The following is a 14,197-nucleotide window of genomic DNA, read 5'->3' on the forward strand; positions in this document are numbered from 1 at the left end:
CCTTCCTGGTCAAGGTCTGTCCCACCCCATCTGTGGCTGGCTTCTCTCTGACCCCAGCTGCACTATTTCCCACAGGTGCAGAAATGGAAGCTTGAGGGAGATGCAGCTTCAACAGCAGGATGACCCAGGGGCCTTCCCTCCACCCTTCTCTCAGGCCACACCTGGGGACTGCCATGAGGGGGTCCTCCAAGCCCAAGCCAAAGTGCCATGAGGTGCCCTCCTGCTGGACCACAACAGGGCTGCACAGTGAACCCAGGACACAAGTGGCCACAAGGCCACCCAGCATCTTACACAGTCCAGTGATCTAAAAACAAAAGTGAAATCGCAACTTGATTTTTAGAAGCGATATGTGGGAGGTGAGTGAGTGTGGTGGAAACTGCACAGACTTGAGAACTTGTCCCAGGCCTGCCACCATAAGCCATGAGACCCCTGCAAATCCAGACCACTCTCTGGGCCTCAGTTTCCTCACCTGGACTCAAAAGTGCATTCAAACTGCCATCCTCGCTCTCTGTGGGACAGAATCCCCTGGCATCCAGGACCCTCTCTGAAGCCCCGGGCTACCCAGCCACATGATGTAGGAAGTGCGCTTGATCAGGCACTTGGACACCAGGCCCATAGCACATTGCCACCTCTCAGAACAGAATGTGAGAGCAGAAGTCAGGGCAAAGAAGGGATTTCATGAGTGGGGAGCCTGTGACAATACACACCTGCTGCTTGGTGTGGGAGCCCCAGCCCACATCAGCTGTCCCCATGATGCCAGGCCCTTTAGCCAGGTCCTCTCCCTGAGGCTCAGCAGAGGGCAACTCATACCCCAAAGGGGTCAACACAGGCGTCAAACAGCTTCTTTCCAGAGCAGAATCAAACTGGCCCAACAGTGCATCCCACAGACTCTCACAAACATCCTAAGAAAACACTGGGTCCCAGTGGACAACATGATCCTAGCCTTCAAGGATTTCTCCCTTTGCCACTGAGCAAAGCACCCCCACTCTTGGCCACAGATCTCTACAAGCACCAAGGTATCCAGCCCAGTTGGTGGGCTTATTTTAACTAACTGACCAAATAAAGGCTGCTCAACTGCACTACCTGTCCTTAGGAAGCCAACAGCAGCTAACTTTAACTCTCTCCAAGCCCAGGGGCAGAGCCAGGCCTAGCAAAATAGTCACAGCAAATCTTGGCAAACCTCTGCCCCAAGGTTGCCAGCTAGGAGTCACAGAGGGCGAAGGGTTTTGTTTGGAGTAAATAAGGCTCTCTGGGTCAGTTCTGCATCAGATTCACTCACACACTTACATCCCAACATCATTCCTGAGACTGGACTCTGATCATGGTGATGCTTCCAGGTCATTAGTAAGCACCCCAAGAAAAAGTTCTCTCACTACAGCAACCCAACACTACAGAGGAGGCAAGGGAAGTGAGCCAGATCTTCCCACACCAGGAACCTTGCCACAGTAGAAACCAGCACCAAGTTGACTACCACTAGTCAGGAGTGCAAGGCTGTGGGTCTTGAAACAGGAGGAGAAGGGAGACGAGAAGAGAATCAGTGAAAGAGGCAAGAGGTTATGGCAAGTGCAGCAATGGGGCAGCATTGGGGTGACCCTGGCCAAGCACCTTCCTTCCCAAATCTGTATACAGAAACAGTCTACAGCAAGGAGAAAAAGGGCAGCAAGGCCTGCAGGCCCAGAGGCTCCCACCCCAGCAGCTGTAGAATCTCAGTCATGGGTATAAGTGGAAGAGACCCTAAAACCTGTGGGAAACCAACCCCAAGTTTCTGTATTCAGTAGTGATTCTGGAGGGTGGGAGCAGAAAAAAATCGAGCCTTGTACCCCATCTCCCCAGTTTCATCTGAGCTACACCCCATGGGACAGAGGCACAGTCAGCTCATCTTCCTGCAGCTCCCCACACACTTCATAAGACTCAGCCTGCCTCTCTACGTCTCATATCCTGCCTCTGGCTCTGTTGATCTCCCCAGGGAGTCACCCAGTTCTCAGGCCATGACTCCTAGAAGGTGGGACCACAAGACCCCACCTCATTTCTCTGATCCCTGGCAGTGAGGTAGGGAGCAGACGATGAACAAAGAGAAGACAGAACAAACAGGTGAGCTCGGTTCTCCTTCTCCCTTGCTCGGCACCATGAGGTTGGTGCTTGGTGAAGAAGCAGCCCAGAGATTCCATGGAGCCACTTCCCATCCACACTCCCAATCCAGCTGTCCCTCTGCGTAGTTTCCTAGTTTCCACATTCCCAGGTTTAACTGCATGCAAAACCATGCAAGATACTCTATGATCCCCGTTTTACCTCTCAGGGAACACAGCATCAACAGGTTTTCTTTTACATGCTTGACACAGTGCCAGAACACTGGGAGTGAAGTTTAAATACCACATTCAAGTGTTTTCAGGATAAGAGGGTGAGTCAGTTGTTTAAAGAACCCCCCCCCGACACAAACACACACACACACACACAATCCCTGGGTACTTGTTTCATATGCAACTGTTTGCACAGTATTTCTGGGAATTGCTTTTTCTTTTGGGGGTGGGGGGGCGCAGGGAGAGGTGGCAGGATTCACATGGTTCTCAAATGCCCTCCTGCTCATATGACCCAAAACTGGCTACATATGAATCTAAATAACTGACTTGCCAAGGGTCTACCAAGGGTGGCTCCCGGCAAGCGGGTTACATGATTGCCACAGGAGCAGCGGTCCCCCAGCCCAGCCCAGCCCAGCTGTAGTTATACCCACATGTGCCAGCCACTAGGAGAACAGGTCTACTGGTCCTGCACACCAGGCTTGACTCTGACAGGGAAGACAAGGGTCACCACAAAGGTGAGGGCACGAGTGGCCGCCAGGCAGCAAGAGGAAGGAAGGCCCTGTCCCCAGCCATGGCCCAATGGCCTGCTCCCTGCCCTAACTCAGACTACAGTAGGATCCAAAACAGAAGCTCGGAGAGCCCTGGGTGAGACACCCCATGCCCAGCCGCCCCCCACCCAAGATGCATAAGCACACTCGAGGCCTCATTTGGCCCTTGTGGGCCCGCCTCCCACTCTTTAGCCTGTCTGCCTCCTGCACATAGGTGGGAAGGGGGTAAACTTTCAATCTCTGGACTCCACAGTCCCTGTCTCACTTGGCTGTGGCATGTCCCAAAGGAGGCAATCTGACGATCACTCGTTAGCAGCAGACAGCTCAGTCCAACTTCTGCAGGGGGTGTCTGTGACAGGTGTCCATCTAGGCCAGCTGTAAGGAGAGCCCCCAGCAGCCCCCTCTTCACAGCCGGCCCACAGGAGCCTGGGCTTCTTGGCCACAGCCCACCTGGGGAGCCCAGGGCACCAGATGTATAGTGAAAGCCACTCAGAGAGGAGGCCTTTGCTCTCTTGATTCAATTTCAGGAATTCCTCAAACAACAAATACGCAGATTTCACTCCTTCACACCGGCCTCTGCGAGACACTTGTCATTGTCTCTGTCTTCAAAGGCAGAGATGTCTGTTCATCTGAGATCCCCCAGGGGACCCCAAAGGTAACCCAGAGTGGAGTGCCTAGGCTCCATTTGACCACTGGATGCCCAACGCCATTAGGGGACATATTTTATCCAGCGCCCAATCATGCCCTAATACTGCCCCACCTCCCCAACCCCACCTAATTTAACTCCAACCCCCTTCCCAAAAGCACCCATGCTTCAGCCTGAGGTCACAGGAAAAGGCCTCCATCTTATCTCCCTGTAGGTCTTGCAGGTGGCAAACCCACTTTCTTCTCTCACTTCCTATCCAGACTGTGAGGGGCCCCTGGCAGTTGTGCCCAGGGCTTTGAGGAAAGACCACCTCAGGGGAACCCCGGTGCTGCTCTCTGACCCCTTCAGGCAGTGGTACGTGGCCCAGCGCGCCTCACCTGGTGCCCATGCAGTGTGTAGAGCAGCCGGCCCTCCATCAGGTCCAGGACCTTCAGGGTTGAGTCACTGGAGGCTGTGATTAGGTAGTTTCCCGACGGGTGGAAGGAGAGAGCGTTCACTGCTGCACTGTGCACTGGGGGGAGAACGTTAGTCAGGTGCTGGATGGGAGGCCCAGGAGCAGAGCTCAAGCCTGGAAACCGGCGACTGGGGCCATCTGAGGCACAAGGCCCAGGCCTGAGGGGGCTAGATCAGGAGGCCATTACTCAGAAGAGCAATGGGGAGCCTCATGAGGATCCCCCCGGAGAGCAGCATGATCTAAGATGCCAGGAGACGTTTCCATCCAAGCCAGGGCAGGTGGCAAGAGAAGGAGGGTACGCAGAGGCAGATGTGACAACACCAGAGGAATCAAGGGATTCCTCTATACTCTCTCGCTACACTGAGCAGTTGAGCTGGAGCAGAAGAGAGTGCCCAAACATGACACCTAATCTGTCCCATATGGAGTTAATTTAAAGAAACAAAACGTGAAGTAAAATACTTGGAATACCAATATGAGACTACTGCCCTCCAAGAGAGGAGGTGAGTGGGGCCGGTCAAGGAGATGACCAAGACACACGCTCAAGAGTCCAGCAGGCCTGGTTCAAATTCCAGCTGTCCCACTGGCCCACCTTGTGACCCCTGTTCTCCATCTGCACCTCAGCACCTACATCTTAGCGGTGCTGTGGGGATGTCACCAGTTTAAGCCTGTGAGGTCTTCACATAGAGTGAGCCCTCAGACCCCAGCACCAGCATGGATACCCTTCTCCTCTGCCCCTCCATCCCCTCCAACTCAAAAGTCCTTCCACTTTGAGTAAAGCTCAACAGCTCAACCCTGTCTGTGACTCTTTTCCCCACTGCTACAACTCCAGTCCAACCACACCATCTGTCCCAGTATCCCTTACTCTGAGACCTGGCCACCCTGGCTCTGTCAGCTGGCTGCCAGGTCCTGCCCTCCCTCTGTGGCCCCGGATGTGGTGTGCCAGGCTGTGGGGTTCTGCTCTGCCTCCAGGAGCTGCCTGCAAAGACCCCATAGGCCCCTTTCTGGGCTGCCTCCTGGAGTTCCTGGCACTTGGAGGCTGTTGTTCCAATCTAAATATGTTATGTCGGGTACTGGTTGTGGGACCTTTCCACCCCATTCATTCCCCATGGGCTTGGGAGACTGCTGCCCTCCTGCTTCTCCTGAACTTAAAGCTTGTCACTGCCTCCATGAAGCCTCCCCTGTTCTCCCTGTTGGAGCCACTCCCTGTAGCACCATGAGCCTCTTGTCAGTGCACTCTTCACAGCAGTGGTTTTACATTTCTTGCAGTTTTACATTTATGTCTGGGTGCCCCACAAGACCACCAGCTCCATCAGGCAGAGCCCATATTGGGTCCCTGGTTCCTGGCTCAGTGCCCAGCCCAAGCGGGGCTCAGAAAGTGGCTTATGAGTGGGAACTTAAACTGGGTGTCTAGCAGTCCCAGTGGGTTACACAGCCTTCCCCTGAAGCCAAGGGCATGTTCAGGGTGGGCTGGTGGAGTCGGGGTTTGGGAAGACCCAGGCAATCCCTATGGGGACAGAGCAACTCTACCATCAAGTGCGGACCAGCTGTGTCACAGTCTCTTCAAGTGGCTGCTAAGGAAGACCCTGGTATCCTCGTTCCCATTACCACAGGCTTCATGGGAGAAGCCAGCAGGGCTAAGATAACCATGACCCTACCAAGTCAGAATTCCACAAATGTAGAGGCAAATCCGAAACCCCCCCCCCCCCCATTCTGGCACTGTGAAGCTGCAGGAACCACTGCTGGGCCAGCAAACATACCCAGTCACGAAACAGCCCTTGGCAGAGCCCCCGGGGGAGCACTCAGACCCGGTCCGGCTGATGTGCTGCTGTTGCCTGGAGGGGTGCAGCTGCATGTGCCCAAGCACACTTTGGGGAGACAACCAGGACCTGACATAACATATTTAGATTGGAACAATAACCTCCAAGCACCAGGAACTCCAGGAGGTAGCCCAGAAAGGGGCCTATGGGGTCTTTGCAGGCAGCTCCTGGGGGCAGAGCAGAGCCCCACAGCCTGGCACACCACACCTGGGGCCACAGAGGGAGGGCAGGACCTGGCAGCCATCAGCATCCACCAAAATTGAAGTCAGGGAGGGCAGGGAAATAAAGCCACAGCCACCCATAGCAGAAATCCAATAGGCACCAGAAATGGTAGTGGGAAGGATATTAGTGGCACAGAGTGTGACCATTGCCACTCATGGAGGGGGGTGTATACACGTGTGCAGATGCAGAAATGATGGGGAAGACAGCAATGTGGGAACTGCTAACTTTTACTCTGCATATTTCCAGAATATCTTCTTTTTAAACCACAAGACTACATGATTACAGAATCAAGTTACTGATAAAAAGTGAAGTGTCCTCCTTACCCCAGAAGAGAGGTTCTGGGAGGTAGGAGACCAGGTCCAGCCCTGCTTGGTCCTCCTGATGCACGTTTGACTCCCTGAGCTTCAGGCTGCTGTCTACAGGATAAGTGCAGACATGGTCCTGCCCCGCACTCCCAAGGGCATGGGCTGTGTCCACCAGGGATGCTGGTTCATACTGGCAGTGATATGGGGCAGGGAAAATGGAGGGGGCCAAAAATACTGAGATTTGGAAGAGCCCCAGGGAGTCCCACCCGCCTCTGACCCCTCAGCCAGACAGTCTTGAGAGGCAGCCTGCAGGGCCCAGCAGCCCCCTCTGTGTCCACCTTGCCACACCCCAACCTGCCCTCGAAGGGGCCTACCTGGAATACCGCTCCTGGAGCCCTGGAGAGGGGCACCCTCCTCTTGTTTCTGTGGCTCTTAGCAGCCCACTGGGATGAAAGCCACCCCCAGCCCACCTGAGTGGCAATGCTGGCAGAGCAGCAGCTGCTGACAGGAGCGTAGGTCAGGGGAGGGCAGGCACAGGGAGCCCAGGGCTGCCCCCAGCCCCACCAGGACAGCAAGGTCAGGGTGCAGGAAGCGCTCCAGGGCCTCCCACCTGGTCCCCCTCACCAAGGGAGAGAATTTCCCCAGGAGGAAGAACAGGAGCCCTGCCCCCCTATAAACACTGGGAACTTCAAAGACCTTCATTGAGCAGAAACATCTGGAGCTGTTCACTCCAGAAGAGGGCTCAGCCTGGCAAACCAGGCTTTTGGGGATGCCCCAGGCCCCACCCCACCTTTCCTCACCCACTCTCCTGCCTTGTCCACTGGCCACATCCACCCCAGGCCAAACCCTCAGCCTATGCCCTCATGCCTCTCTGCCTCTGCCTGGGGGAGGGGCCATTCCACAGAGGACTCATAAAAACTACCCCTGCATGAGAGCCCCCACAAGGGGTCAGCGTCCCTAAAAGGGGGTGGCTTCCCATCACAATGCCCTGAGCAGCAACTGTCCAAAAACAATTAATCTACTTTTCTTCAAGTCCAAAACTGCAGGCCCTCTCTGGGCTCCAGGGGCAGGTATTAGCGACGACACAGACTGTCATTTGTGCAGCAACTATGGACTCCTGGGTACTGTCTCCCTACCCCTAACCCCAAGAGAGGATTACAACTCAGTGTCAGTGATGTACTAGCCTCAAAATTCTACAGGTCACCAGAGGGCAAAGAGGGTGGGATCAAGGTCACCACAGCCCTGCCCCGAAGCACAAAGGACTGGCCACAGTTTCTGGGCAACAGGTGGCCTAAGCAGAGATTTGGGGACCCACAACCCACTGTGCCCATACAGCTCAGCACAGAAAAGCCCTCAGCAACATGGGTCCACTGCCTGAGGAGCTCCCAGCTGATCAAGCAGCCCAGAAAAACCTCTGAGGCCCAAGTGGAAGGGCCAAAAACCCCGCCCTGCAGTGCCACCACAGAGCTCACTTTGCCAGGGTGGCTTCTTGTGATGCGCAACTGGCATTACCAGTAACATGGTAGCTTCAGGTTTCCAAGGGGCTTTGGATTCATACAAAGAAGGTGCTCTCATGCCAGTAGCAAAGGATGCCTGAATATTCCTCTTTCTGAAAGCTCTGTAAATGCCCACTTTAGGAATGAGGGGAAGCAGCCAAATGAATTGGCCAATTCAGGTGGAATGGTGCACTGCCTCCAGATTAATCCTTTCAGTCTCAAAATCCAAGTAACATCTGTGGGCCTGCCCCACTGGCTACACAGTTGCTTAAAACCCTCCATGATCATATCTGGGGTGGGGTGGGGATGCAGGGGTGTGCAAAGGATCAGTGGACAGATGATTCGGGACTGTGAGTTCAAACTTAAGTTTCTAGAGAGGGCCAAGCCTGGCCCTGCTGGCAGCCAGCCAAGGAGACCACCTCCCCTGGGAGCTCAGGCAAGCAAATGGCTGCAGTCATCACAGCATAAGGAGACCAGCATGGGAAGGTGGACAGACACCCGAGGCAGAGCCCTGAGGGGGAGACCCAGTTTCACACCTTCCCAGCTGCCTGACCACAGGCAAGCCTCAAACTCCACATCTGGGAAATGGAGAGGAGCCCTGCCTCACTGGCCTCCAGTCCCAGGATAATGGGCCTGTATGTGCCTGAAAGCCACAAAGCACACTGTGGGTTCTGGGGCAGGGGTTGCTGCTCAAGTATCTGAACAGTCCTAACGTGGGCTCGGAGCATATGGAGCCTAACCCACCCCCACAAGGACTGGCACTCTCAGGGCTCCACCAGCACTGACGGCTCCTGGCTGAATTGGGAAATCAGAACTGCTCCCCCCAGTGATAGACCAGAGCCAAACTCCTTGCCTGTAAACAGAGTGAGCCAGCCTGCACAAACAGGGCCCGCTGTCCCCTGCAGCCCCAAGCCCCAAGCAGGTTTTGACTCTGACTCCAACCCAAGACAGACAACACTCTACACAATGTGCCTATGGGGCGGCCGGATAAGATACACTGGGGCTTCTTAGCCACATACTGCAACACGGCTAACCAAAATCTCTCTGAAAGGCCCAGTGGTCTCACATGCCCAAAGCCCATGCAGTAAGTGCTGGGTGTTCATCCGGAGTCGCAAGGGAGACACTGAACACTGTATCCTTAAAAACTTTTCCCTGGGATCAGGGACAGAAAACAGCTCAGGAAACCGCTGGTGCTAATGCAACCTAACCCATAATCTCCCTGGCCCTGCCGCCCACTGAGTTCCCAGCAGCACCTACCGCCAAACCTCTACCCCTGAGAATCCCAGGGACCTTCTCCCAGCACCCCCACTCTCCTCAACTGTTCCCCAGTACCTGCTCTCCTGAGCACCCTCTAAGTGAGACCCTACTTTCCTTCATTCCCCTGGTTCTGCCCTCCTCAGCTCTTTTACCCTGGCTGCTTTATGGGCCTTTTCCTTCCATAGCGCCTCAATTGCAGGGGCCCAGATGTGGCCTCAGCTCTCCTCACATCCCAGATACCTGGAGCAGCTGGGTCTCCCACCTCCACAGCATCAGTTTCTGCCTCTCCTCAATCTCCACGACCCACCCCCTAGGCCTGAACCGCCCCCACTGATGCCGGCCCTCACTCAAACATCAGGCATGGCCCAGGCTCACCACTGCCATCCTCTCAAATGGCCCTCATCCCTTCACTCCTCATGGGACAGGGCAGTTACAGCACTACCAGCCAGGCTGTATCTGTGGAACTCTGGGCCACAGCGTGACATTCAAGGCTCTCCCCAAGGGGTACCTGCTGCAGCAGCCCGCTTACTCCAGGCCTGGACTCCCCACACACCTCCCAGGGTCACCTCTCATCCCAATGTCATACACTCAAGACTTAAGCAGTATGAAGCACTTACATGACACTGTATTATAAACCTTACAAGGATTTTCCCATCAGATCCTCCCAAATGCCCACAAGGAAAGCATCCTCTTTTACAGCTAGGAATCAGAGCCTGGACCCCTAACCGCTGCACCGCCTCAACTCCTTCCCTTGCCATCTCTCCCTGTCCAGGTCCCCCTCCCCAGCCCCCTCTCAGAAGGCCAGCCTTCCTGCCCAGCTCTCCTCCACACGTGCCCACCTTTCCCCAGTCAGCTGTGCAGATGCGGCCGACGCCCAACCCCCAGGCCTGGCCCAGAACAGAAGACAGGCCTCTCAGCCTGAAGGAGGGGTGGGAGAGAAGCGGGCTCCACAGGCAGGACAGGCCCCAGCTGCTGCTCTGTTAGAAGGCTCTTTCTGAAAGGAAGCACGTCAGTGACAAACCCCAGGGCTCCCTATGGAGGAAAGAATGTGGTCCTGTGGCTGGCTCCTGCCACCTGGTGGTAGTATCGGGTACTGCAGGCCCTGACCAACCAGGTGGGCCTCCCAGAGTCCTGGACACCAGGCATGAGGCTCAGCCTCATTAGCGTCATCGTCAACCTCATCATCACTAATCACACCAGGCACTCACTAAGTTCTTCACGTGGCCCAACTCATTAACCCTCCCAGTATCACCTAGTGAGATTGGTCCCATCACTCTCACAGGGAGCCCAGAAGGGCCAAGAGACCTACCAAAGATCACACAGCTAGGAAAGCTGGAGTTGGCTGCAGAGCCCACCTTCCACCAAGTGCTATTCAAGACCAGGGTGTTCTCCCCTTCTTTGCAGGTCCGCTCACCTCAATTACCCCGAGAAAGTGCTGGCGTCTCCTACTGCCAGTCCAGCAATGGAGAGTCAGCCAGGTGAGGGCTTGAACTCCACACCCAATACCTGTGCAGCCACATCCTTCCCATTTTCAGGTCTGAATTTTAGAAGTGAGCCCATGGACTCCTGCCCATCCCTATTTAGCCTCCTGCACGACTCCTGATTCCCCATGTGGTCGCTCTGGCTCCATATCCCAAGCCCCATCCCCAGCTTGGGTGCCTCCTGGCCCTGCCCAGCCAGCCTCGTTCTCAGGCCAGTTCCATAGCCCCCCGCCCCTCTGACCACCTCATCCTAATCATGCCCATGTCTGCACCTGGAGCCTGATGGTAACCTACATTGACCACCCACTTCCCTGTCTTCCCAGGGCTCTAATCAAGTCAAGGGCACAGCCCTGGGTCTGGCTGCTGAGCCAGCCCCTAGCTCAGTGCACCCCTCATTTGGCTGGGGCTCCACATCTGTGGAGAAGCCCCCCTCAGCCCCACACACACCCCCCCACAGAGTGACAGGGGACTGACAGAGGGAACTGACCTCTATTGACAACCTATCCCTGCATCTTCACCACAGGTCAAGTTGTCACCTCAGTCCTGGGGTCAGAGCCTCCATGACAGGGGAAGACAAGGGGCATGGGCAGCTCTGAGAAGCCTGGAGGCTCTCAAGAGGAGCCCAGGCCAGAGCTCTCTGAGGGCTTCTGGTCCTACCCTGTGGCGTGAGGCTCTGCCACCCTAAAGGGGCACCAAATGGCTCAGTGGAAGTCAGGTAGCACAGCACCACATTGCATCTCATGGCCATGCCACAGACGACCCACTCCTGGGGATCCCAACAGGCCCGATTCCTCCCCACCAAACCAGAGCCATCCCCAGGCAGCAGAGCCCATTTAAGTACCACAACCATGAACCCCCGGCACCATCACAGCCCCGCGGAACCAGGAAACCATTCAATACTCACACTGATAATGCTGCAGCAGCCTGTGAGTCCTCACATCCCACACCTTCACTGTGTTATCCATGCCGGCAGCTGCAATACATGTGCCGCTGGGGTGGAAGTCCACATAAGTGACAAAGCTAGAAAGACAGGGCCCCGGCTCAGAAGAGCTCTGAAAACATCCAGTGCATTCCCACCCCTGTGCACCTGCCCACACTGTTCCCCTAATTCAGAATACTGTCCCTTCTGCCTCATTTATTTGCCAGTGCAGAGCAAGAAGGAGAGGGTGAAAACAGTGGCCAGCAGTGAAATGGAGTGGACATACCAGGGACCAAGTCCCAGTATTGCTTTTAAAAATACAAGTAGAGAAAGCTGCCTTCAGAGCTGAAGGTCAGAGGGCTGCTCAGGGGGTCAGAATTGTAGCTGGGGCCCTCGCCAGAACTGGCTGCCGGGCAGAACCTGCCAGCCAAGACTCAGGTGCAAAGATCCAGCAGGGCCACAGGGTGGCTGGCCCACCCTAAACCAGGAAACTGGACAAGAGCCCTCAACACAGCAGGGAAACCCCAGGCTGGAATCACGCCCGCCTCTCAGGATCAGCCCTCACCTAGGAGTCCCCCACCTAGCTGGGGAGGCCGAAGCCGGGGTTCATTTAGAAACCCAGAACAGGGGAGGCCCTGCTCTAATGCCAGCTCCTTCCTCTCTCCATCAGGCAGCACAATATGAACAGCCAGCCCCTCAACTGCTAAAACGGCCTGCCAAGGCTTTCAGCATAAAGTCATCACTACCTGTAACATACTAAGAAGCTTTGAAATGCGGTTTGAGGGGAAATAGGGAATTTTCTGCTTAATGGGTAAAGAGTTTCTGCTTTGGATAAAGTTTTAGAAATGGAAGGTTGTTATGGTAACACAACATTGTAAACATAAATAGCGTCACTGAATTGCACACTTAAAAACAGTTAAAATGACAAACTTTATGATATATATATATATATGTTACCACAATAAAATAAACTTCTTTAAATGCATTTTGGGGGTCTGAGTTGAACTGCTTTCTGACAGACTTGTCACAATTCTGAGAATTAGAAAACAAAGGGGGTAAAAAGAGAGGCCCAAAGAATGACATGCCTGGAGTTTATCTGTGCCCTCAAATCACTTGCACCTCTGTTCTCTGTGAACTACACAGGAAGAGATGCAGAGCTTGGTCACTGGCCCCTGCAAAAGGTGCCAGACAGGGAGTGGCTGCAACATGGCAGTTGGTCCCCACAACTCCACCCACTCGAGTCCACTGGGGCCTCCTCGTGGCCACACCCCTGCCCTGTGCTTGGGTATCCTGCAGGTGGAGGCCAAGGGTGCAAGGAGACTCACCCGCCATGCTCGCAGTACGAGTGGACACACTCCCGGCTGGACTTGTCCCACAGCTTGACAGTCTTGTCGTCACTGGCGGACACAATGAGGCGCCCATCGGGGGAGAACCTGAGTCAATAGGAGGAGCAATCAAACCATGATGAACAGAGGCTGTGGGCGCCCCAGCCTCATCCTTCCCTGCACTGACCTCTCCCTGCCTGGGGTTACACATCATGCTCTGACCCCCATAAGGATCCTGGGCAAGTGGCTTCACTCCTCCATGAGATAGGCAAGAAAAGTGACCATGTCACAGAGCCAGGTGGGCATGAAGAAGAACAGTGTGCCTTAGCCCATAGCTCTGCAATGGCACACAGCGGCACACAGCCAGCGCCAGCTGCCAGCACCTTGGCATCCAGGTGGCCAAAGCCCCCATCAGCAACATCACCCTGTTCTCAGGTCCTCCTGAGTCTACATCTGACTGTGTGTGTGGGTCAGTAAGACTCAGGCTGCCAGCAAAAGGGCATGGAGGGCCCAGAAACCCACCACCGAAGGCCCCATGTGGCCCAACCCCCTCAGGAGCCTGATGGTGAGCCCCACAGAGCAGTCAGGGACATTCCAGGACAGAGGAAAGGGAGTCCCCAGGGGCACAAGTAACTTGCATGGGGTCTCCAGGTAAATGCTGCTCAATAGTTTCTGATCTCTGACTCCCAAGGTTTCCCAGTGTCCCCTAGTACCCCCACCATGCCCTCCCCTGGAGCAAAGAGACTTGACATATGAGAAAGTTCTGTTGAAAGGAAGAGAATAAGCTGGAAGTAGGCAAGTTTGTGTCTGCAGTTCTCAACCCTTGAAAGGCCCTTTGGCCTCCCACTGCATAGTACCTCCCCGCACACTGAGGGCAGGACCAGCCTCCAGGCCAAATTCCTGGGAGAGTGGATCCCCATCTGGCAGCTCTGGAACAAAACCAACCTCCGAGGAACAGCACACCAAGGAAAGTGGGCAAGCCTTATACCAGAGATTTGAACTCAGGTTCAAATCCCAGCTCTGCCACTTACCCACCATGTGCCTGTGGCAAGATATTACACTGTTCCGAGCCTCAGGATCCCCATCTGCAAAATGGAAACACCACCACCTAGACTGCAGGACTGTCATGAGGATGAAGGGGACAGTGCAGAGTAGGAGTACTGACATTGTCATTACTGTGGTTGTTGCTTTTAAGTGGCCCCTGCTGACTTGGCTTGGGCTGTGTCAGCACAGATGTTCTAGGGCCATCATAGCTGGTACTAGACTAACTTCCTTTTCATCTCACAGAAGCTTCTCAACAACTAATAATGTGGGAACTACTATCATTCCCATTTTGCAGATAAGGAAACCGAGGCTCGTGGAGCTTAAAGAGTTTCTAAGTAACTTGCTCAAGGGCACAATGCTGGCCCCTGGCAGACCGTCTGTCCCCT

At 54.9% G+C, this 14,197-nt stretch overlaps 1 protein-coding gene across 2 annotated transcripts in view; it reads right to left on the bottom strand.

The window, feature by feature from the left end:
- POC1A (POC1 centriolar protein A) overlaps positions 1–14,197 on the bottom strand; it is a 111,125-nt gene that overhangs the window by 72,237 nt on the left and 24,691 nt on the right. For both annotated transcript variants that reach the window (XM_037797615.1, XM_037797620.1), the window contains 3 exons: positions 12,768–12,875; positions 11,428–11,543; positions 3,869–4,002 (listed from right to left, as the gene is read on the bottom strand). In XM_037797615.1, coding sequence (XP_037653543.1) covers positions 3,869–4,002; positions 11,428–11,543; positions 12,768–12,875 — 358 coding nt within the window. The remainder of the gene's footprint in view (positions 1–3,868; positions 4,003–11,427; positions 11,544–12,767; positions 12,876–14,197) is intronic.

Source organism: Choloepus didactylus, chromosome 1 (assembly GCF_015220235.1).
Source record: "Choloepus didactylus isolate mChoDid1 chromosome 1, mChoDid1.pri, whole genome shotgun sequence".
Lineage (NCBI taxonomy): Eukaryota > Metazoa > Chordata > Mammalia > Pilosa > Megalonychidae > Choloepus > Choloepus didactylus.